We start from the raw sequence: 23,758 nt of genomic DNA on the forward strand, positions 1-23,758 counted from the left end.
AATACCCGGACATTATCCAGCAATTTTACGGACATTTCCGTCAACCCTAAAACACAACGCAATAAAGTTTAAAATTCAAAAACACCTGTAAAAAACAAAACAAAATAAAAAATACGGAAAATTCTGTCAAATGAATAGCCTACATAGCCTACTATTAATAACATACAGGCCAGTTTAAATTAAAATTATTTATAACATTTTAATAGCTATAAAAGCGAACGTATATTTTATTTTCTTTATCGTTCTATTATTTAAAACGATCATATTTACCATGTAATGATTATTATGGAAGCAATTGTTTCTGCCACGGAATATAACAATTTAAAAGATTGCGACTTATCTCAAATTCTGACTTTTTTTTTCTTCTCACATCTCGCAATGTGGACTACTTTTCTCAGAACTGTGAGATACAAACTAGCAACTGGGAGATATAAAGTCCAATTCTGAGGGGAAAAAAGTCAGAATTGTGAGATAAAAAGTCGAAATTACCTTTTGTTTTGTATTGCTCATGTTGCAGTGTGATCTGTGTCGTTGGTTTCTTGTTAAGTTTCTGTTGCTACGGCAACCGTTTTGCGCACCAGAAATCTGTAGCAAAAATATTGTGCGATTGCATTTTATGCCCTGTAGTTTGGAGTCATGGACGTTATCGAAAAGAGAATAAACAGCATTGCGAATGAAGCCGAGGAGGCGCTGATTTCAAAAGAGATTGACGAAATACGTCGGTAAGAGCTTTTTTTCTGCTCTCTTGCAAACAAGCTGTAAAGTTGCTGAAGGCATCCGAGATCAACTTCAGCTAAGTTTTGCCGGTGAACTATGCCGATTTCACCACGCGATCTTTTCTCCCTCTTCAGGTATTCTCTGTCCAATCAGTTGAGGGCAGGTTTTTTTGGACAAGATGCCTGTGTCCAAACTGACGAATCAGAGCTGCCAAATATAAAGATTCTTGCTGCCGACACTGCAGATCTTATGAAGGTGAGTATCTATCTGCTACCTTTAGATTAATAGTCAGTCCCTTATTATCTTAAGCTTGGTCTGTTCATTCATAACACTTAATAGGAAGCAATCTGTCAGCTATCAATCAATCAATCTGCAGCCATCTCTAAAAATGCAAGTTTGTCTTCTTGCCTCAAAAAAGACCCACCGAAAGCTGATACTGTGTCAGTGCATTCCGCTAGATACACTCAGTGAGTTCATTCATGCTGCTGGCTTTTCATCTTATTAGCTCAAGATTCTTCTAACTTTAGCTCTGAGTGGCCTCACTGTGGGCTGTCCAGGTCACCTGCTGAGAGGGCATATGGTGGCTTTGTGGTGAAGAACAGTGCCTTCACAAGGAATCCTCTAGCCTGCAGAGTTAAACATATTGATTAGCAGGCTTGCAGCCGAATAAACGCTATACTAAATGTGTTCTAGTTCCATCACTCACAGTGAACTATGGTAAAGATATCCTCTACAATATTGTGATGGCAGCTCAATAATAAATTAGTATTTGTAGTTGGTAGTTTGATTTTTTTTTATTTCCTACCTAAAGCAATATATTCTGTCTCAAATACTATGTTTTAAAATATTTCATTTTATCTCAGGAAATGCACTTGTTTAAAGAAGGCACTGAAAAGAAACTGAAAATGATAGGTTTTCAGTACGAGACCAAACTGCAGGAAGAATCTGATGCCCTTTATTCAAGAATGAATGAGAGAATCAAAAATCAAGAAAACTGCTACAAAGAGGTCTGTATTCAAGTTTCATCAATACATGTGTTTCTCCTGTAATGATCATTACTACTGCATTGAACTTGACTTCAGTTTGGTGTCTGGTTTATTTTAAGAAATTATCTGTTCTCCGGAGAAGCTATCAGCAGCAGCTCTCTGATGCTATGCAGGTGATCAAAGCCAGCTATAAGGTAAGCTTTTAATGAGTTTGGAACATCAACAAAGATTTTGTTTTTAATTTGATATTATTTATTGTTACAAAATTCACAATCTCACAATCGCATTTCTTAAAGAATAAGGAAGACACCGATCTGGTTTGTGATGTTACTGATGGAAGAGTAAAGGACCTTCTTAATGAGCTTAAGGAGAAGAACCTGAAGATTGAGTGTATAAGTGAACAGCTGAAGAAATATGAGGTACAGACAATGCCATTCATCACAAAAACACAATAGTGTTTCATTTTTTGAACTATAAAAATATAGTATGTGTGTAAATATTGTATCAACACGAAGTAATGGATAAGGACCAGAATGGATACTAATTTTCAAAAGGTTGGGGTCAGTAAGATTTAAAACAAGTTTTTTAAAATAAGTTTCTAATGCTGACAAAGGCTGAAATGCAGCAAAAACACTAATATTGTGAAATATGATGGCCAATTTGCCATCAAAAATAGCTGTTTTCTATTCAAATACATTTTCAAAATGTAATTCATTCATGTGATGGCAAAGCTTAATTTTAAGCAGCCAATACTCCATTTTTCAGGGTCACATGATCTTTCAGAAATCATTATAATATGCTGATTTGGCGCTCAATTTCAAGCATGTTGAAATTGATAAGATATTCTATATATATATATATATATATAACAGATTTTTTTGAGGGTAGCCTTTGCACTGAAGCATTACTTAGCCAGTAGTGCATTTATCATTAATGATGTCAATATGATTCTTGATTGCTTAAATGTCATCCAGTGTGTGTTGATATTGACCAGCAGGATGGTAATTATTGTTTAGTGGCCTGCTCTATTATGGCCTGAAGTGTACTTGGGAGTGGCCTGGCCCCATTGCCATACACTAATAAGCAGGTTCTTGCGTTCCACAAAGTGAAATCAATTACTTACCTTTATGCCCTTACAAAAGGGGTTTACATGCAACATGAATGAGCTATCAGGTGCCAATAAGTGAGGTGTCCATTATTAGCCTTTTTAATAGGATGCCCCTCTCACTCCGCCTGAGAGAGTTATCTCTCACCCTTAGTGTTTGAGTTCTGTCCAACCAAAACGGCTGCTTGTGTAGGCAGATGGCTGGGAGAACGGCCATACAAAACCTGCCACTCAAAGTGTAACAAATGAGTGCAGCCCGGCGGAGTTGAGCTTTGTTCATTGTGCTAATGAGAACTCTCACGCCCACAGGAGAGACGCATGGCTAATCACCTGTAGTTCTGTTACTGCAGCAGATGGTGGAGCCAGAGTTAAAGGTTGGACTGTTCAGACAGGGCAGAAAGGAGTAACATTTTTTTGCCTCTTTGATGATGAAAAATCAAATTTAGTAAGTATGAATGAATCCATAAGTTTACTATCTCCGCCACTTCCTCACAGTCAACAGTAGATGATGACAATGAAAGAGGGAGGGAAAGCTGAAGTGACCACCCTGCATGGAGTAATATTTATGTCATGCTGGATGCATCAATGTCCATTCCTATTATTGATAGAGTAATCCTCTGGTCCATGACATGTACATCATCATCTGACAGTCACACTTGGGGAGTCACATTCATAACACATGGTTCTTTATTCTGGGATTAAATCAGTTTACAGAAACCATATGCAAGATTTCATAAATCGGAACAGTTTCGTTAATTCTGTGCGACTAAAATGGCACCATGACTTGTATGTTGAGATTATCAAAAAAGTCAAATCATCAAACGTAAAAATAAACTTATTGGAATCAAAAACTCTTCTATGATCGCAATTCCTTGTGAATGAGAGTGAGAGAGACAGAGTGAAGAAAGTGAAAGAAGAAAATCCTTTGAAAGCCTTTGAACGCCTGCACAATCTTAAGTGTGACAGGCATGCAAAAGCCCTGTTAATGTTCGGGGCATGAATGGTTGCTGCGGTACAAAGTAGAGGGCCAACTGCGTGGATATCACAGGAACCTGATGGGCTCCATGCGGCTCCCAGTCTGCAAACTTCAGAGCGCTGACATGTGATGTGATCCTGGTGACACAGGCAGCGCTGCTACTGAGGGACAGCACAAAGGCAACAAGCCCCCCCGGGAAACTGTGCTCTCTGCGAACCCCCTGGGGCTGCTCAGCCATCCTCCAATCGCCCCCCTCAAACCCTGGCTCTGCCGAGCTTGTTAGAAAGCAGAGCCCAGACTGTGGGTGGATAGGCCCCAGCTGCCTTCCTTGACTTCCAGAATAAATTGACCTGAATGACAGGGGCACACAAACAGTATGATATGTATTATTCCTGTCAATAAAAATGTCCCCATGAATTATGGGCTTTGTATGTAATGTACTGCCGTCTTTCTTCCGGGCAAGAAGAAAAGGCCGAAAGAGAGAAAAGGAGGAAAAAAAAGAGATTGCCCTCTTCTAAGTGTGTTTGGTTTTTGTTTCTCGCTTTTTATTATTCAGGGGGAAATGGTAGGAGGCAGAAAGTTGTACGATTGCTTTGAGACTGAATGGCACTCATATTTGCCACGCAGCTTGAGCGGCGTGGCTTTTGTTTGGCGCTGTAAAGGGAAAGTTAAAAAGGACTTGTGTCATTTTTCAGATCGGCACCGAGGGAGCGGAGGACCTAGAAAAAAGCAGACTGAAGTCAGAGAATGAAAAGCTAAAAGATAACATTGACTCGTTGCACGTCGAGCTGGAAGAAATTCACAGAGTCCTGGAATCCAAAGAGCAGAGTCTGGGTAATGTCATGTTTTAGCTCGGTTTTTGCTGAACCACACACACAAAAAAGTATGTATCACTTTTTCCCCAGTGCGTTTTGGGACAAAAACAAACATTTGTCACAAATGCTTGTTTGGGAAATATAGACTCTTTCCCTTATCTGTCCTGGCGTGTGTGATGTAGTTAGGATTCAAACCGCAATGTTTGAGGACACTTGTCAGACCATAGCTATCATCTCACACTCTGTGGGAGTCTGTGAGGAGAAAGCAAACACAAGACAGGTGTATTCTCAAGGGTCAGGCCTTTATCTTTCATAGTGTTTGATATTCATTCATTGCTTATGTAACTTTGGTAACCGTCTGAATATTTTATGCCACTGTTTTTTTCTGATTACGCATGAACACCTATTTTTCAAATGCTACAAAAAAAACCCTATCTTACATTTTATTGGAACATAAACTCCTTTTATGTATCTCCATTCAGAATGTGAAGAACCATCTGCTAAAATGTTTTGCATTGGCTGTGACTAAAGATAAGAGCTGTCCAGGTCTTAAGTCTCTAAGGAAATAAAAGCACTTTGGCATTAATACACACTTGGCCCTTGAACTTAGTGGTTTGTGTTTGGTCAGTGCATGTGAGTGGACGTGTCAACAGCATTGCACCAGGTCAGAAGCTTGTCAGGACCCTGAGCCAGAACAGGTCATGCAGGCCAGGACTGGGCTTCAGTCCACTGACCCAAGATGCAAAAGATGAACAAAGACAAGTGGATGTCCTGTCGTTGTGCTCCTGACATCAGCCTTTGTTTCTCTTCTAGATATTGTCCTTTTAAAAATACAAACAAATGTTCTCTCTTACTTCTGAATTTAGCACAGTTGAAATCAGAGGCGGACGACAGCAAAAAGGCCCTTCAAATGGTATTATATAGTACACAAAGAAGTAAAAAACACACTTTTAAGTGTAAAATACATTTATTGCATTTGTTTTATTTATAACACTTTCATTTTCATTTATTTCAGTTGACAGATGAACAAGGACAACTGAAAATGCAGTTAAACTTTGAGAGAGAAAGTGGCAGAGAAAAGGTGAGTATTTTTTTTTTTGTTGTTGAAGGAAAATTCTGGATTCAATAGTTAGAACTCAATATAATAATACAATGGAAGTAAGTTCACATGATTTTAGTGTAAAAAAATAATTTGCTAACCTTTTGTGTGTAAAGTTATATGCAAATTTACAACTTTTTAAATACGTTTTAGCAGAAGAATTAATGTAAGCGCTTTATAAATTGTAAGCTTCACATTTCTGCTATTAAATCTTCAAATAATTGACCCCTTTCACTTCCATTACATACATATTGTTTTCCTGTTCCAGAAATGGTTACTGTGTGACATCTAAAATAAATAGGGCAGCATATGTCAGGTTTGCAGCCCAGACAATGTTGTCCCTCATAATTTTGCATGTTTTACTCTTGTGTTAGCTCTATGAGCAGAGAGAAGCATGCCAGCGGAGCGAATTACCATGAATTAAATACTATGCAGCAACTGGTGCATGAGGGAGAACTAAATTATTTTATGATATGTGATCAAGCACAGCTGAGGATATCTAGCATCAAGCTGACATTATAGCATGTTGATATTGGTAAAACATTTGGCGAATGGACGTGGGGCAGCGTTTTTGACATGTATTGATATAGTATTGTTTATTTAGTGTTTTATCTTTTGGTTAGTAAAGATAAATGTGTGTGAAGAAGCACTGCGTGGTGTTAAGATTGGGGCCATGCCAGAGTTTATATTATTGCACTACAGTAAGAAACCATGTGGTCCAAGTGCTTTGTTGTGCATTTTGAATACGCTCTAAGTTGGACTGCTGCCTTGTATTCATAAGTCCTTAGCTCAAATGCCAGCCTATTGCTTTATTTTACCACCAAAACCTTTGAATACAATATTAATTCATTTAAAATTATTTCAGAATGCTAAATTGTTCATTTACATACAGTTTTACAGAAAAAAATGTGGTTAGCAAGTATCATTTTACACAGCATTTGATTTTTCAGTTGATTGCGAGGAACAATATGCACCACGTTTGCCACACAATGGCTGGAATTAAAATATGAACACAGAGGACAACGTAAAAAGAGTGTGAAAGACTCTATGGTACTCAGCCATTGAATCCGGCCACACAGAATCTAGGAGGTTAAAAGTCTCCCTCTGGCCTTGCAGGGTTGCTGGGAGACAAGCAGCAAGGGTCCTGTCAAAGCTGGCATAATTTACCCTGCAATCAAATGCTCATATTAGCACAGCTCTTCGGCAGAGTAAAGAAGAGTATGCATGCAGTATGCATAAAGACGTTTGTCACTTGTTAGTTTATTTATTTATTATTATTTTTTATTATTATATACAGTATATTACATACAGTACATTACGGAACCCCTAAAGGGACATGGTTAAAAAAAAAAAAAAAAAAAGAGATGGAGGAAAAAATATTTGTCAATGCTTTTTGTGTTTTCTCACAAATGTTTTACGTTCCCTCACAAAAAATGTTTGCGTTCCGCCAAGAAACTTTGCGATCGCTCGCAAAAAGCTCAAATGGTTTTGCGAGCGAATGCAAAGTTTCTCGGAACGCAAAACTTTTGCGAGAGAACGCAAAAGCTTTGACTATTTTTCCTATTTTTCCTTTTCATATCCCTTTAGGGGCTCCGTACTTACATAGCTCTGCAATGTTACTACGCTCAAAGTTCAATGCAAAGGGAGATATTTCCTTTTACAGAAATTGCTTTTTAAAAACTACAACATATGGCTGGTACTACAACGAGCTTCTTCCCGGGTTGGTGACATCACAAACCCTAACATTTACATATATCCTGTCCAGGGGGGCAGGGTTTCATAAAATATTGAAACTTCCCCGGGCGCCGCCATTGATTAGCGGACCCCCACCTGCTGTTAGCATTCCATTGACTCCCATTCATTTTGGCGTCACTTTGACAGCAAATACGTTTAAAGGCTCCATTTGTCCATTATTTATTTCTAAAGAAACACGAAAATGTTTAAAAGGCTCCATTACCTTGTATCTTATGTTATGGCCCCGTAGAAGCAGTTTTTGTAAAAATAGGCTAACGATGAGTATGAGTATTGCGAGTATGACGCAACTCTCTGTCGCACAGTAGAGAAATTACCGTATGGACAGAAGGAGAAGCTCGTGGGCAATCGGGGGACGTGGAGGCAAAAATTACAAAATAATTAGAAAACTTAGCAAAAGTTTATCCTGCTTCTAGCTCATGGACACCTTCTACTCACACTCTCCGTCTCTGCAAGTTTCGGAAGGGAATGATTCAGATTTCTCTTGGCACAGCTACTAGAAGACACAGACGGGTTGCTCAGTTTGAGTGTGCGCAGTACGCTCGACCCCCAGAAAGTGAGAGCTTCTAATTGACTTCACTTTTCTCCGTTGAATCCAATGGGGTCGCTGTGTCCAGTTTATATACTGTCTATGATCCTGTCCCGGGAACATGCAGCAAAGGGGGTGAGGCCATGTTGGGCTGCTTTAGAGAAGATGAAGAGTGTTGTCGCTGTTTTTTTCCACCCCAGAAAAGGCTGACAAACTTAGTGTGGTTAAAATTTATTTTGAAAAACTGCTCCTGAATATTGTAACCTCAACGTTTCTTTGCGCTGCACATTTTACGGAGAACAGCAGACATACAGAGTAACGTTACAACGCTACAACGCTTTTGTAAGCTCTTGATTTTGTAAGACTGTTCACCACCCCTTAGGAAAACTATCCATGATTTTATGATCGATAAACTGTTTGTATTAACTTACCATAGTTTTCCGACAAAATATGATTAAATGGTGGACAACGTCATATCAGAGAATGTCTAATATGGCGAGAAGTTTCACTCTCAGTACACTTCCGGCTTCTGAACTGGTTGCAGTTCCTCTCTGATTCCATATGAGGGCGCTCACAGGACGAGTGCAGAATGAATGGGGGTCTATGGCGCTATACCAATAAAAATCCACTTTTCTCAGGATATAATTTTTTGTCTAGTAATTTGAATGTTGTATTCGAAAGGAGATGCAAATAAATTACACATTGCTGGGTGTTAGATTTTTTTGAGTCACTTATTTGCTTTAAAATGTCTTTTAAAGTGTCAATGACGTCATACACATCATATGACCAGAGATACTGCTTTACGGCAATCCTTCAGTCACTCTGGTGCGTTCGCGCTCTGCACTTTCTTTTCACTCGAGGCATCGACAACACAGCTGACACAGGTAAACACACGTGCTAGAAGAGTTTTTGTTTTGTTTGTTTCTGGTCCCGCTGCGGATGACACGATGCCATCAAGCGGTATCTGTGGTCGTAATCAGTCCTTCACTGACCAATCAGCGTTCATTAGCAGAATGCTAGCGTGTTATGGGCAACAACAACTCAACCTGTAAGAAATCAAAAGGACATAAGTACTCGTTCATTCAACTTTCGACCTAAAACCCATGTTGAACTTGCAAAATCTACAATCAGATCTGAGATTTCTTAACGGCAATCGGGTGAAAGAGACAAATTTAGCTGTCTAGCCCCATTGACTCCCATTCATTTTGCACTCATGGCGATCGCCCCCAGTGGAACTCTGGTGGTACTACAACCAAAATTCGGTACAATAGAGCTTAATAGGGAGTGGGCAGGCTCTCCGTAGACGGGCTCTGGTCATATCTATAATTTATCAGAAACAAACAAAAACATACCACTCTGAAACGTCCTGTGAAATCCGTGCTTTCAAAGTCCGTACATGAAATCCGTTCTGCACGATCCTCTTGTTCGTTAACATTGATTCAGAGTCTGAATCGGGTTTGAAATTGACGCCATCTTTAATGTTTACATCTGAGCAGAGCTCGCGGTAATAAAGGGGCGGGATATTCCCCGAACTCGCGCTAAAGCGGTGCCAATCACAACACACCCAATCAGCTAACCAATCACAGGGCATTTCGTATTTCGGAAAGAGGGGCTTCCTCGAAAACGACGCGTTCCAGACAGACTGGGGGAATGGGAGCTGTAATAATGTAGCATCGAGCATGAAAATATATAAAAAAACACCCCAAAAACAAAATCAAGACTTCATAAAAGGCATTCATATTTTTAAATTGTATTGAATATATTATTATGCACATTTGTATAATTTAATATACAAGTAGGCCTACTGTATGATACAGTTTTGAATTACTTTTAATGAATTGCGTTCATTTAAAAAACAATATTTTCTATCCTTTTTTTCTGTTTTAAAGTGCTTTATAATAGAGAGGCGTATTAGTTTCAGATCAATAATGTTCTTCCGGCTCTTCACATAATAGTGAGTGGACACAAAACCTGGTAGGACCAGGAAAGAGGCTAATGGAGCAGGTGGTGGCCAAACACACTCTATGTAGAAACCCTGGTTAAAACCACTAATGAAGACCTCCTTAATGTTGTTTGAGCCACCAGGAGAAAAGGATTATCCATATTTAGCTGTTCAGATTGGCCTCTTTTCAGTCTTGCATCCTTTGTTGAACCGCCCCTTTGTGCTTTGACTGACAAACTCAATGTTAAGGTCTAGCGTGGTGGCTATGCATAAAAATGTAAAGTAAAAAAAAAGAAGACATTTTGAGAAAACAAAGTTTTTTTCACCATTTTATCGTAGGGCTGGGTATCAATTCAGATGTTCCAATTCGATTTCGATTTGCAAGCTCTCAATTCGATTTGATTTCGATTCTCGATTTGATTTTCGATTGCGATTCTAAATTCGATTTCGATTCCCGATTCGATTCTCGATTCGACTCATTGAATATAGATTTAATACAAATCCTATATTTATAAAAAAGAACAGTGAACATAAGTTTACAAGTGGTTAATTAATAAAAAGAAATTAAGAGCCACAAACCTGTATATTAAACTCTTTTTATTTTAGGCACACTTGGGTACATTAAACCAGAACCCAAACTCTATATTTCAAATGCATGCAATGAATAGACAGGATTTTGATGCAAGATGAAAAATTGATGCTGAAAATTGGACAAGTCAGAAGTCGCATGCCTTGATCAAACAGAATCAGGTTATTTTATGTTTAAGATAAAACAAACATAAAAGCATTAGCTGTAACAAGGAGGCTGCAATCTATGAACAGTGTAGGAAAACTAATACTGGCTTTTGGGTGATAGATAAATAAATATGGAAAAAAATCAATTCGTGGCCGTTGAGAATCGATTTTGAATCGACCACATTTTAAAAAACGATTAATCGAAAAATGGTGACTTTGATCAATGGAGCAGAAAATTTGTTTCCATAGCCAAAGGGTTGCAGAAAAGACCTATAATGAGAGGCTGAAGCCCAGGCCAGAGTGGAGTGTGAAGCTCAGCTGGGTGTAAGCTTCGCCTCTTTGAAAAGACACCCAAATGAATGGCCCATCAACCACACAACTGCCCTTGTCATCAGTACCATTTGCTGACCACTTCTGAAGTTTTAACCTGGGTGTAAATACTCCTAAAATCCCAGAACCTTTGGGATGGTTGCAAGTAAACAAGCAACATGAAGTCTCTCACTGTCTGCTCTTGTTTGTGAGATAACATTTTAATTTTCTTTTGCAGATAAAACAGTTAAAAGAGGAGATTAAGAAAGAAATTGCATGCATTGAAGCCTCACGCTTGGAGGTGAGTATGAGACGCAGCTGAACACATGCTCAGATACGGCACGGACTTGACTCAAGTCCTATCAGTCTCAGGATGTTTGGAGGTCTTGAACTCTTGACCAAAGGACGGTCCCTCCATTACCCCAGACATCAGTGTCCTAAAGTAAAGACGGAGGATAAGGTGCACACGCAGTGTCTAAGTAATATCGATTTTAGCCATGATTCTATGGTTAAATTTCAACCCATACCAACAGTGAAACGCATTCATTAACAGCCCTGAGTGATGGATGACAGCTCTCTCTCCCTCTGTCAAGTGCAGATCTTTGTCTTTTTTCATCGAAATACACATCTAAAATGCCTTTTCTATCACAGATGCGAATTACAACCTTGCTAAGTTAAGTAAATTCTTAATTCAAGCTATTAATGCTCACCTACATCGTTCAAACGTTTGACGTCATTACGAGTTTTACATTTCTTTTAATACTTTAATTCAGAAAGGACACATTAAATTGATCAAAAGTGACAGTAAAGACTTTTATAATGTTACAAAAGATTTAAATTTCAAATAAATGCTGTTCTTTTGAACATTCTATTCATCAAAGAATCCTGAAAAAAAAAAAACGTTTCAACGAAAATGTTTAGCAGCACAACTGTCATTGCTGATAGTAAGAAATGTTTCTTGAGCAGCAAATCAGCATATTAAAATGATTTCTGAAGGATCATGTGACACTGAAGACTGAAGAGTAATGATGCTGAAAGTTCAGCTCTGCCATCACAAGAATAAATTACATTTTAAAATATATTTAAATAGAAAACAGTTCTAGTAAAAAAAAAAATATATATATATATATATAGTTATAAAGTTGTAAAAATATTTTACAATATTACTGTTTTACTGTATTTTATAAAATCATGCCATGGTGAGCTTAAGAGCATAATAACCTTCTTTCAAAAGTATTAAAACATCTTACCGACCCCAAATATAGTGTATAAATTGTCATAGACACTTATTGCTGACTATTATATTATATTATATTATATTATATTATATTATATTATATTATATTATATTATATTATATTATATTATATTATATTATATTATACATTAAACATATTTTATACTTTATGTATATTAATTAATTATTATTATAATATAATTTAATCATTATTATAATTATTATTTGTTTAAAAAAAAAAATTGATATTTTTATATGATGCTATTTCCAGTGCTTATCATACTATTATATTATATTATATTATATTATATTATATTATATTATATTATATTATATTATATTATATTATATTATATTATATTATATTATACATTAAACATATTTTATACTTTATGTATATTAATTAATTATTATTATAATATAATTTAATCATTATTATAATTATTATTTGTTTAAAAAAAATATTGATATTTTTATATAATGCTATTTCCAGTGCTTATCATACTTACCTTTAAATAAACACTTATATTAACTTATATTAAATATACCTTTAATATAAACTATTATTGTAGCTGATCCTTTATAAAAATGGCCATAGCATTACAGCTTCTTGGACATCCTTCTGTTTTTTTATTTTTTTATTTGCTTGTTCGCGGCTTGTTAAGGGGGGAGGGGGGGGGGGAATCAGGACGATGACTCTGTCAACATGCTGACCGCATAGAGGCGGCCGAGGAGGTGGCCAGTGTGAATCCCTGGCCTCGGTGCCTAGGAGAGGGTGGAATGTGGCATGCAGCTGACACAACACGGTGACAGACTGGAGTGGGTGATGGGGTACAGCTGAATCAAAGTGGACAATAAGCCCGGTTTAAAGTCCACTTCATAAAGCACCCTTACAATGAGCTTGGCCACTGTGGCTAGTTATTATGGAAATGTGTGGAACTCATCTTTTTTTAGCTTCAATTTTAACTGGCACGTGCCTGACCCTGTATAGACAGTGACTCAAACGTAGATACAATGCTCAAACAGGTTGATTTATTTACCTTAGGAAAACAATAGTTTTTAATAGACCACATATGGTCTGTGTTTGAATGTTTAGAAGCACTATTTTTCTAAATCATGTCATTTTAATTGATAATGGATTTTTTCCCCCTCAAAAAAAAAAGAAAAAAAGAATTATTCCAAAATACACACTACAAACAAAAGTTTAGGGTCAGTAAGGTTTTTTTCTTTTTTTTCCCTTCTAATTAATTAATTAATACTTTCATACTTTTTTCATACATTTTACTAATAATGATGCATTCAATTATATTAAAGACATTTATAATGTCACCAAAGATTTCTGTTTAAAATAAATGCTGTTCTTTTGAACTTTCTATTCAGAATACTGAAAAAAAAATGTCACTGTTATGTCACTGTTTCCACAAAAATGTAATAAACACAACTGTTTTCAGCCTTGATAATTATAAGAAATGTTTCTTGAGCACCAAATCATCATATTAAAATGATTTTTGAAGGATCGTGTGACACTGAAGAGTAATCATGCTGAAAATTCAGCTTTGCATTAACAGGAATAAAATGTATTAAAATAAAAAGAAACATTTAATTAGATATATATGTCATATTTCTCATTATTACTCTTTTAACTGTATTTTTGTTCAAATAAATGCAGCCTTGGTGAGCATTAAAAACTTTTAAAAAATCTTGCTGACCCCAAACTTTTGAATGTAGTGTACATGGAATGTATCGGAAATGTTCAAAAGGTTACTCTTCGGTTGAATGGTCAATTATTCATTATTTTATGTCTAAACTATATATGTGCAGCTGCATTCATCAAACTAGTAAGGAAACAGACTGAAGTGTAACAGGCCTTCATTAGTGTTCATTCTCAATATAGAGTACTTCATGAGGCCTTACACAACTCTCTGTTGTATTGTCACAAATCAACACCTACTCCTTTTTGCACACAATGGGTCTTTGAACAATCTGGCAAGGAAACTTTCTTTTTCCCATTCTCTTTTTTTTCTTTGGTTAAGATGAAAGAAAAAGGGTGGACTGACATCCTTTCTGTGTTGGGTTAGACTAACAACACACTCTGCACCCACTCTTACTAAGAGAAACTTAAAAAGGGACTCCCACGTTCTGTTAGGCCTTTTTGGGGGAACACGGGTGGAAAAGTGGATGTCCGAGCTGACCTCAGGTGACCTGACCTTCACACTGCTCTGAACGTATGCACTCAATCAGCCAACATGACATTCCACAAAGCTGTGTCAAGCCTTGATTGGACATGCCAAACAAAGTGGACATTTGGTGTTAAAATGACCCTTTGTGAGCGATGGACTGATATAATGACACACCGAATATGGCCCTCCATTTAAATCTCTATCAGAAAACAGATAAAACTTCAAAGCCATTTCCTTTCTTCTGAGCTGAGGTGGGCAGGCACATGAAACGTGTTGCTAGATTCAGTGGACAGTTCACCCAAAATGTTTAATTCTGTCATCATTCACTCACCATTATGTTGCTCTAAGCCTGCTCTAAACTTTATTTAATGTGACAAACACAAAAGGAGATGTTTTTAAGAACGTTGGAGTTCAAACAACATTGGACCCCACTGACTTTCATTGTATGAGCAAAACACGCTGAGACATTTCTCAAAATCATAGAAGAAAGAAAGTAAAGTAAGAACAGAATATTGGAACATGCATTTTTGTGAAGCTGCTCTGAAACGATATGTATTGTAAAAAGCGCTAGACAAATGAACTGAATTGAATACAGGTTTGGAATGACATACTGTAAGGGTGAGTAAATTATGACAGAATTTTCATTTTTTTGGTGAATGAACAATCCCTTTAAGATGTAATGCAAAGACACAAAAGTAACATTTTATTTGTACTCCTTTATTAACTTACAATTACTATACAGAAATGCATCATTGTAATTTTAGTAAATGTTTGTGATTCTCCCGTTGTCAGAAAGCTGCCTCTGAAATTAAGAAGCAGAAGCCAGAAGAACTTACAACCATGGAGGTACCCTTCTCTTTGCTGAAGTAGCATACACGCATCCATAAACTTCTCTAAAACTGAGCATTTTTTTTCTTTCAGCTTCTTGGGGATACAGAGCTGGTTCAAAAAATGAAAGAACACAGAAAGACTGAAGCAGTGCTGAAAAAGGAGATTGAAAGGTATAATAAAACTTTGAAAGAGATCAATCTTACAGTACTTGTTCTTTCCACTGCCCTCTGTTGTTCTTACTGTTTTTAAATGTTATCAGGCTCAATAAGCAGTTGTGCTTGTCCAATCAGGTGTGGGAAAAGAAGTTTGAGATTTTAAGACAGAGGTACACCCTAAAGTTTTGTGACTCCAATTTTGTTTCATTAGGCTCCATGAGCTCTGCTACACTGATTAATTCTCTCTCTTAAGTTTCCATGCCATCAAGGATGAGATGTTTTTACGGCAGACTTTGCAGCGACAGGAAGCCATTCTGCACAACGCCTCAGTCAGTTTTGCGGTCAGTAGAGAGCGATACAGTTTTGTCCACTTTGAAACAATATGCTCTTTTGCTTCATCAAAGCTGATCTTACCACTCTGAAAGAGGGAAGGAGCTTTAATCATGTAACCCTTAATGAAATCTGCACCTGTGGCCAATCCCGCACACACACAGAGAGCACATATACAGTAGAGGTTAACCCAGAACAGACTTTAACAGGTGCACACCCATTAAGCCCCTCATCTCTGGCCTCAATTGGTGAAGGCTGATGAATATGCATAAGTTTTGTTTTTGTTTTGCTCTGCACCCCACACCCCATTTAGCAGGCGAACAAATGTAACTCGGCTCACCTCGTTGTGGCCTGCCTGTGTCAGATGTCATTTATTAAACAAAAAATGCACATGAAATCAGCCGATAATAGAGACATGTACTTAATGTTTGCCATTATATATGTTATTTTTGTTGTGTAGGCCTACTGTACAATACCGTTCAAAAGTTTAGGGTTAGTAAGACTTTTTAATGTTTTTGAAAGAAGTCTCTTATGCTCTCCAAGGCTCCATTTATTTGATCAAAATTACAGTAAAAACAGTAATATTGTAAAATATTATTACAATTTAATAATTAGTTTTAAAAAGTAGGCTACTTTAGTCTTGTGATGGTAACGCTGTATTTTCAGCGGGCAGTACTCCAGTCTTTAATGTCACATCATGCTGATTCAGTGCTCAAGTAACATTTCATTATCCTTGTTGAAAACAGTTGTGCTGCTTTTTTTGTGAAAACTGTGATACCTTTTTTTCAGGATTCTTTGATCAGTAAAAAGTTCAAAATAACTTTTCTAAAATACATAACGTCGACGTGTTCAGTCAATAGACGCATAGTTTTTCTTTACAAAGTGACATTGCCAACTACTGGCCTGACATGCATAATGCAGCATTTTTAATCGTCTTTGCGGATCCATGTAAACGGGGATTGTTTTGACAATGTTGTTTGTAAAAAACGCAAAGTAAAAACGTTTCCATTTTTAGTAGTCGTTATCATGTAAACGTACCCAAATTCACTGAGTATCTACAATGTTAGTCGGAAATCTCTTTTCTAACCCTTTAAGCCGATTTCGCTTCTCTGTTTGTGATCAGATCATTTTGAGGGTGTTTACATGACAACAATGTAATTAAAACGGTAAAAAAAAAAAACGACTTAAAGTCTTAAACGATCCCGTTCTCAAAGATACGCGAAAACGACTAAAACGACGGTTATGCATGCCAGGCCAGTAGTTGGCAATGTCACTTTGTAAAGAAACAGTTCGCGCCTATAGACTTAACACGTAACACGCATGCGCATGACGTCACTGTTTTCACAACTTTTCATTTTTGTTGTTTAGATGGAGACGAAGCCGATAATGGTATCATTTACACAAACTTGTACTTTGAAAACAGATTTCAAAAGTCGCTGTTCAGGTCGCCAAAGCGCCGTTGTTGTGAAAAATGTTGAAAACAGCGTCATTTAAACAGCCCTTCCATCAGAGATGGCAGAGATAATAGAGACTCACGTATTTAATTATATGGACTCCTTATATTATTTGGTATCCTTTTGGAGTCTCCAAGTGTCTTTTTTTTTTGGAAAGACAAAATTTACCTTGGAAAAAAAAAGACCTACATTTTTGTGTGAATCACCCTTCAATCTATGGTTTACTTTGGTGGATATAGCAAATGATGACGTGTTTACGTAAATGAATGTGTTAAACATAAATGGTTTATGCTAAATTTGTGCGATTAATTACAATTAATAATTTTAATACTGACCCTAAACTTTGGATCAAAAGCTTACACGTGTGTGTTACTACTTAAAATTTGTCCCCAGAAGTGAGCTAAATCTGACATAAATTTATATTATAAATAAAGTAAATATATGTATTCTTTTTTTTATTGTAAAAATGTTTTCTGTTTGGGTGTTAGAAAATGTTTTCTGTTAAATTGTCTGTAGTATTTGTGATTAACTACATTAAAACAATGTAGTTCTAGATATTTCCGCATTTAGAGTGTGTGTTTGTGTACAGGTTGGGTTATACTTGTGAAGATCAAATCTTTAAAAATGTCCTTAGTAATATGGGAAATATGTTGAAAACTGACTTATGAGAAGTGGTCCTCATTGCTTGAAAGGCTTTCATGAAGTTTTCATCACGTAGTCCTCATTACTTGAAAGGTTGATGTTTTAATTTTTAGCAAATAGTTTGGAGTTTAGCAAATATCATGACCCCTGTATAAAAACAACTGCATCTATGAGATGTCCGCATTAATAAGTGAACCCAACATATATATATATATATATATATGAGAAAATGTGAGATATTTCAAATGTCTTTTTTCTTGTAGATGGATGCTCCTTGCTCACCACAGCAGAAGAGTCCAGCAGATGATACTGTTAAAAGGTTGTACATAAACAGCAAAGTGGCTCCTTTGGTAAGGAACCTTCCAACTGAAACTCTTCTGGTTTTGTTGTGATGGACTTTGTAGCTTAAATGTCCCTCTGCTCTAAGCCACGTAGGCCTATAGATGCTGGAGGCCAGCAGAAAAGGGACAGGGTCGTGGACATCAGTCTACAGAGTGAGAGAGGTGCAGATGCTCTCCCTTGATTAGGTTAGTGCACGTCAACCTGAAAGAGATAACAACACAGACAAGTAAATAAAAGATCTAATTTAACTTGATTACAGTTGCCGTATAGCATTAAGTTAACACCTGTCCTCAAATTGACCACATCAAAAAAGATGTTTATACATTGTTCAAAGATACTGATTTGACCAAATATGTCACATCACTTTGAAAAGCTGCCTTGTGCACTATTATCACATTAGCACTGACACATGAGGAGAAGGAATGAGAAATGATGGAGAGAGTTGTCTTGCCTCAGCTACTTTTTAATCTCTCTTTTGCCTATTATTGACTTTCTGATGATTGGGATCGAGGTTAATGAGCTTAGCAGGCGTGACTTGGCTAGATAACCTAAAAGACTTAATTCCTTCTGTCAATATGGAAGCTCTCAGACACAAATATCTGATGCACAGAAGCTAACTAATCAATCTGCCCAAATTACAGCGCTGTGCTGTCGGTGGATTTCAACAGGCCAGTAGTCATAGACAATAAATGTGTCATTGGTTCTGCATTGGTTCTTCTTTTTATTGCAAATGTTTGTTGATTTAATGGATATAATATAGTTATTTCAATTACATGTACACACTACCAGTCAAAAGTTTAGGGCCGGTACGATTCTTTGGAAGTAATTGATACTTTTATTTAGCAAGGTTGCATTAAACAAAAATAAAAAGAGACTGTAAAGACATTAAAAATGTAGACTTTTATTTCAAAAGCATGCAGTTCTTTTGAACTTTCTATTCATCAAAGAATCCTAAAAAAATATCACTGTTTCCACAAAAATATTAAACAGCACAACTGTTTTCTGCATTGAATAATAATAAATGTTTCCTGAGCACCAAATCAGCGCATTAGAATGATCTCTGAAGGATCATGTGACACTGAAAGAGTAATGTTTCTGAAAATTAAGCTTTCATAATATGACTTTTTTTAATGTATTTTTGATCAAATAAATGCATCCTTGGTGAGCATAAGAGGGTGTGTATATAAATGAAATAATAAAAAAACATATATATATATATATATATATATATATATATATATATATATATATATATATAAGCAGTATATAAAAGAAGGATATAAGCGTCCGCTTCATGTCTAACCCTCTGTATATTTGCTTAAGTACTTGTGAAAAGTATCTTGTACTTGCAGCCTGGGCTCTGGATAGAGATGTTTACGGGCCACTGCAGTAGTTTATAGTGGGTCAGCATGAAGGGGGTCACTGGTCCTCTGTCCAGAGGGCCTGGCCAGTGACCTCTACAACTGCTAGCCGGCCCATGTCTAAATAATGGGAATCTGGTCCATACATCACCACTGACACCCAATAATTGAGACACTGGAGATAAGGCACCGGCTACTGAGGGTCTTGACACTTGGAAAGAGTTGGCAAACATTGTTGTCACACAGCAGATTGTGTTTATTCAGTGTGTCACCAATCTAAGGTGGTGTGAATAATTTCAAGCCTGCACTTTTACAAGCTTGTATTTGAACATCCAAGCCAAGGCTGTCTGTCTGTCTGTCTGTCTGTCTGTCTGAGTGTTCTTGTTAGCTGAGCCTAATTTTTTAATAATGAATATTGTCTTCTAAAATTAATCTGATTTAAATGCCAATTTGTTTGATTAAGGAAAATGTCACAATAATTATAATAAAAAATAATATAGTAAGCATTAAACTTGTTAACAACATTGTGAACACTATCAAAGAGAGTAAAATGTATGCAGCAAGTTAAAATCTCGCTTTTTTTCTAAAATATTTAAATGCTCCCTTTTTAACATGGCAAGTGCATGGATTCAAAGTCATTCGGCAAATGATCAAAAGAAGGGGGACAAGACTGCTTGGACACAACCATAATAAATTTTTCTTCCTTTTTTGTTCATGAATACGTCTGGCCCATATGCTTTTCTGCAGAACTATTTGAAAGCAGCATATACAAACCCAGGCCCACCACATTAAACTCTATAACAATCTTCATTCATGGTAACTTATCAGACTCAATTAATCAACCTCAACAATGGCAATTCTGATGTGTTCAAGCAACCTGAAAGGCATAGGTCAGCACTAGGGCAGTCCTGAGCTTGACTTTTTCTGCACTTAAAACTATGTATTCTGTCATCAGCAATTATTAAGACTCTTTTTACCTCATATTTAGACCCACACCCTCCCGAAAAAAAATAAAAAATTAAATAAAATGTCTTAAGTAAAACAAACAACTTTCAAAATGAGCTTTTTGTTTGTCTTTTTCTTTTTTTTTTCTCTAAAAGGCTACAAAGCCCTGCAGTTGATAAAAAGCCTCTCAGTCAGTCTCAAAGGAGCATGTCTTCTCTACTGCAATGTGAATGGTATTGTTATGGCTATTCCAGTGGGCTGAAAAGGGGTAACCACTGGTTTGATTCGGTTACACGGTGTGGTTAAGTTCTCCCTCCCACCGCCTTGGTGTCTATGGAGGGTCCGTGACCTGTTTTGAATCGGCCAGGGAAATGTCATGTTGCCCCTCCCATGGGCAGAACTCGCATTCACTTGATTGGTACAAAAAATGACTTGGGATGGTAAAAACCACAGTTCCTGCATCACAATTTATAGGTGCTCTAATATCAATAAAATCTATAATTTACTTGTTCAGCTATATGGCTGGTAATACTATGCACTACCTTGTCATTTAAAATAAAATTATTTTATGAAAGCCAAACTTGTTTGCTGTATTTTAGATTATTTTAATGGGCACTGTTGATTTAATGCATAAGATTTCCTTTGCGTTTTTAAGCTTTTTTTTCTAAATTAAGTGTTTTCTTTAATTGCAGATTCCCAGGTTACCCTTGCAGACGAGGAAGATGAAGTATAAACTGGAGTGTGTTCTTTCTTCTAAACAGGCAACCACACTATAGATTAAAGCACACTACATTTGAAATAGAAATGGCACCAGGAACGATAACTATAAGGATAACTAAATGTGTGCACACAGTTATGCCTGTTATGTCTGTTACTAGTGTTTTAAATGCTTGAGCTCTTAAAAGAAGGATGGAAAAAATCGTTCTGAAAGTGATTTCAACTAAATCGTTTCTCTGTGCCGTTATTGTAATAGTTGTGGTGTGGACTCTGCTATTCTTTTATATTTTTAGAACTATATCTTTATCGTTATCTTCCTTGGTGTGAACGGGCCTTTAGTCTGTACTCTGCATGTTTGTGTAATTTCAAATCTTGACTATGTATGATAGTCAACTTTTTTCTTTATGAATCAGAAATCATTCATTTGAATTGTTTTTGATCTGAAGAAGGAAAGACCTAGTTAAAGTTCAAATAGAATTCACAGTCTATAATTATATTTTAGGATATTGATCTGTATCAGCTGCTCTACATACTAAAGAATTTGCACAATGATTCCTACTCCATACATTTGAACAAAAGTCGATTCATTTTGTCAGTGAAGATATCACGGCACTCCACAGTGCGTTTGAACTTTTTTGGCATGTTTTCAAGCAAGGCAAAGAGAAAACTTCAAATCTCTTTAAGTAAATTCATTCGATTTCCCCCATAGTGAAGCCACACAGAGCTCCCATTAAGAGAAAACAAAGGCTATCATGACTTTAACTGACTGTAATTGACTGTGCTGTGAATGGACTCAGTCTACTGCAGCTCTTAAGCCTGAATGCTGTTGGAGAGGTGCAGACATGAGTAACTGTATGCATTCTTCTGCCACAGTAAAGAGTGCTCCAAGAATGGGCTTTCGCTTTCCGCATGCCGCATACAGCACAAAACCAGCGGAATGCACAGCTTTGGAGGCGATCTCAATGGCTGTGAAGCCGAACAATAAGATCTTGGCTCTCGAACCCATTTCAGTCTTTAGTTTTGCTCTGCCCCCAGCGCTTTCGCTCTGTCTTTATTTCACTTCTGCACACTGTACAGAATAAATGATCATAGAAATGGCCACGACTTTTACGTTTTAGTTGCATGCTTAAAACAGTTCATTTTTCACCTATAGAATGAAATGTAGTACCATTGACCTTCTAAATCTCTAGAACAGAGTGGTTTGGCTGGTAGCTGTAGTGTTCTGTATAAACAGTGTCCCTTCTGTGGCAAACCCCTGCAGAGCTGTTCTCCAAACTCTGGTCTCACCAGACCCCACTGACCCTCAGGGACAAGCTTAGAATCAATTACCAATGTCTCCTTTAACTATCTGTCATGTACAACGGATGGTTATAGGGTTATGACTTGATCAGCCTGATCACTGTGCCGTGACCCTTTTCTCAGGGATTATGTGATTATGGCCTAATTCCTTGTAATCTTCCACTAACTGGTCCATTGCCAGAGTCACAAAACAACTTTCCATACTGCTGTGCTACTGAACAGACCAGCATGGTCCAAACTGCTTGCGGCCTAGTTACCATAGAAACTACTATAAGATGTCAGATATATATCATTAGCTAAAACAATCCCAGGAGGGGGTATCGCACTAAAGTTGTTTGCTACTTTCACAGGGTTTCAGGCTCTGGTTGTAAAACAACAAAGTGGAATTTTAGCTGAACTCCAGAAATTAATTAGTTTCATTAGTTGGTAGATAAATGGTGATGGCTGGTGTGTTGGATTCCAGCAGAGTTTCACCATAGAGGGTTAATGGGAGTCTGGCCTGGAAGCTTTCCCAGCTCTGGCCCAAGGCCATTTCAGCCAATCACTCTAAACTTATGGACAAGTCGAACTGAGCTGCTGTTTTACGCCTTTGCTTCTCTGCCACAGCTATAAGTTCATTCAAAGCTGTAAGATAATTGAAGAACAGATAATCAAAGCTTTTTTAAGGTAATGGGGTTACCTAAAAGCCCAATTTAAAAATAAAAAAAATTATTTGGTCAATTAAAATGAGTAAAATAATAATACTTTTATAATAATAGTATAGTCCCCACTTAATTTATTCTCATATGTTTTTTTTTAGTTGCAGAGAAATCGTTTATTAATGTCATAAAGCTGGACATCTTTACTCTAAATATACTATTTTGTGTATGTGTGTGTGTGTGTGTGTGTTACTCTGCATTTGTGTTGCAAATACCACCCCGCTGAGAAATGCTTATAATAGGAGAAATCAGTTGGACAGCAGTGAGGTTCATGCCAGCGAACAACTGAAAGGTCTGTTTTCATAGATTCCCTTTTGTGAATATTACAACGAGACCTGGTGAAAAATGATGCATGCTTTTACACTTTAGAAACCTGGCAACTAGGGGAAAAACCCTCTCAAGTCCATCCTGTCGAACAAAGGGCGGTCGACGCATTGAGCTAAGATGCAGCGAGTTCTGCGTCCCAGGCACATGACGTGCATCATGGAAACATATTGTATCGAAATCGTTTGTGGGAGAATACCGGGGATGAAAAAGAATGGGGCGCTTTGATCCGCGCCCTGGGGTCCCGAGCTCCCCGAGTGCGCGCAGACTGACTGCAA

The 23,758-nt window shown here is 37.1% G+C and overlaps 1 protein-coding gene across 1 annotated transcript; it reads left to right on the forward strand.

Annotated features, from left to right (window-relative positions):
- The first annotated feature begins 632 nt into the window (after window positions 1–632).
- Window positions 633–22,259, forward strand: cUnh10orf67 (chromosome Un C10orf67 homolog). Its single transcript, XM_084410424.1, has 16 exons — window positions 633–722; window positions 852–972; window positions 1,581–1,724; window positions 1,823–1,897; window positions 2,000–2,122; window positions 4,480–4,618; window positions 5,466–5,512; window positions 5,615–5,680; window positions 11,204–11,266; window positions 15,175–15,228; window positions 15,304–15,383; window positions 15,473–15,538; window positions 15,622–15,709; window positions 18,058–18,144; window positions 18,222–18,321; window positions 21,135–22,259. Exons 1-15 carry the CDS (start codon window positions 637–639, stop codon window positions 18,315–18,317), a joined length of 1,335 nt encoding a protein of 444 aa, XP_084266550.1. The 5' UTR covers window positions 633–636; the 3' UTR covers window positions 18,318–18,321; window positions 21,135–22,259.
- The last annotated feature ends 1,499 nt before the right edge of the window (window positions 22,260–23,758 follow it).

The sequence above is a fragment of the Rutilus rutilus genome (genome assembly GCF_951802725.1).
Source record: "Rutilus rutilus genome assembly, chromosome: 6".
Lineage (NCBI taxonomy): Eukaryota > Metazoa > Chordata > Actinopteri > Cypriniformes > Leuciscidae > Rutilus > Rutilus rutilus.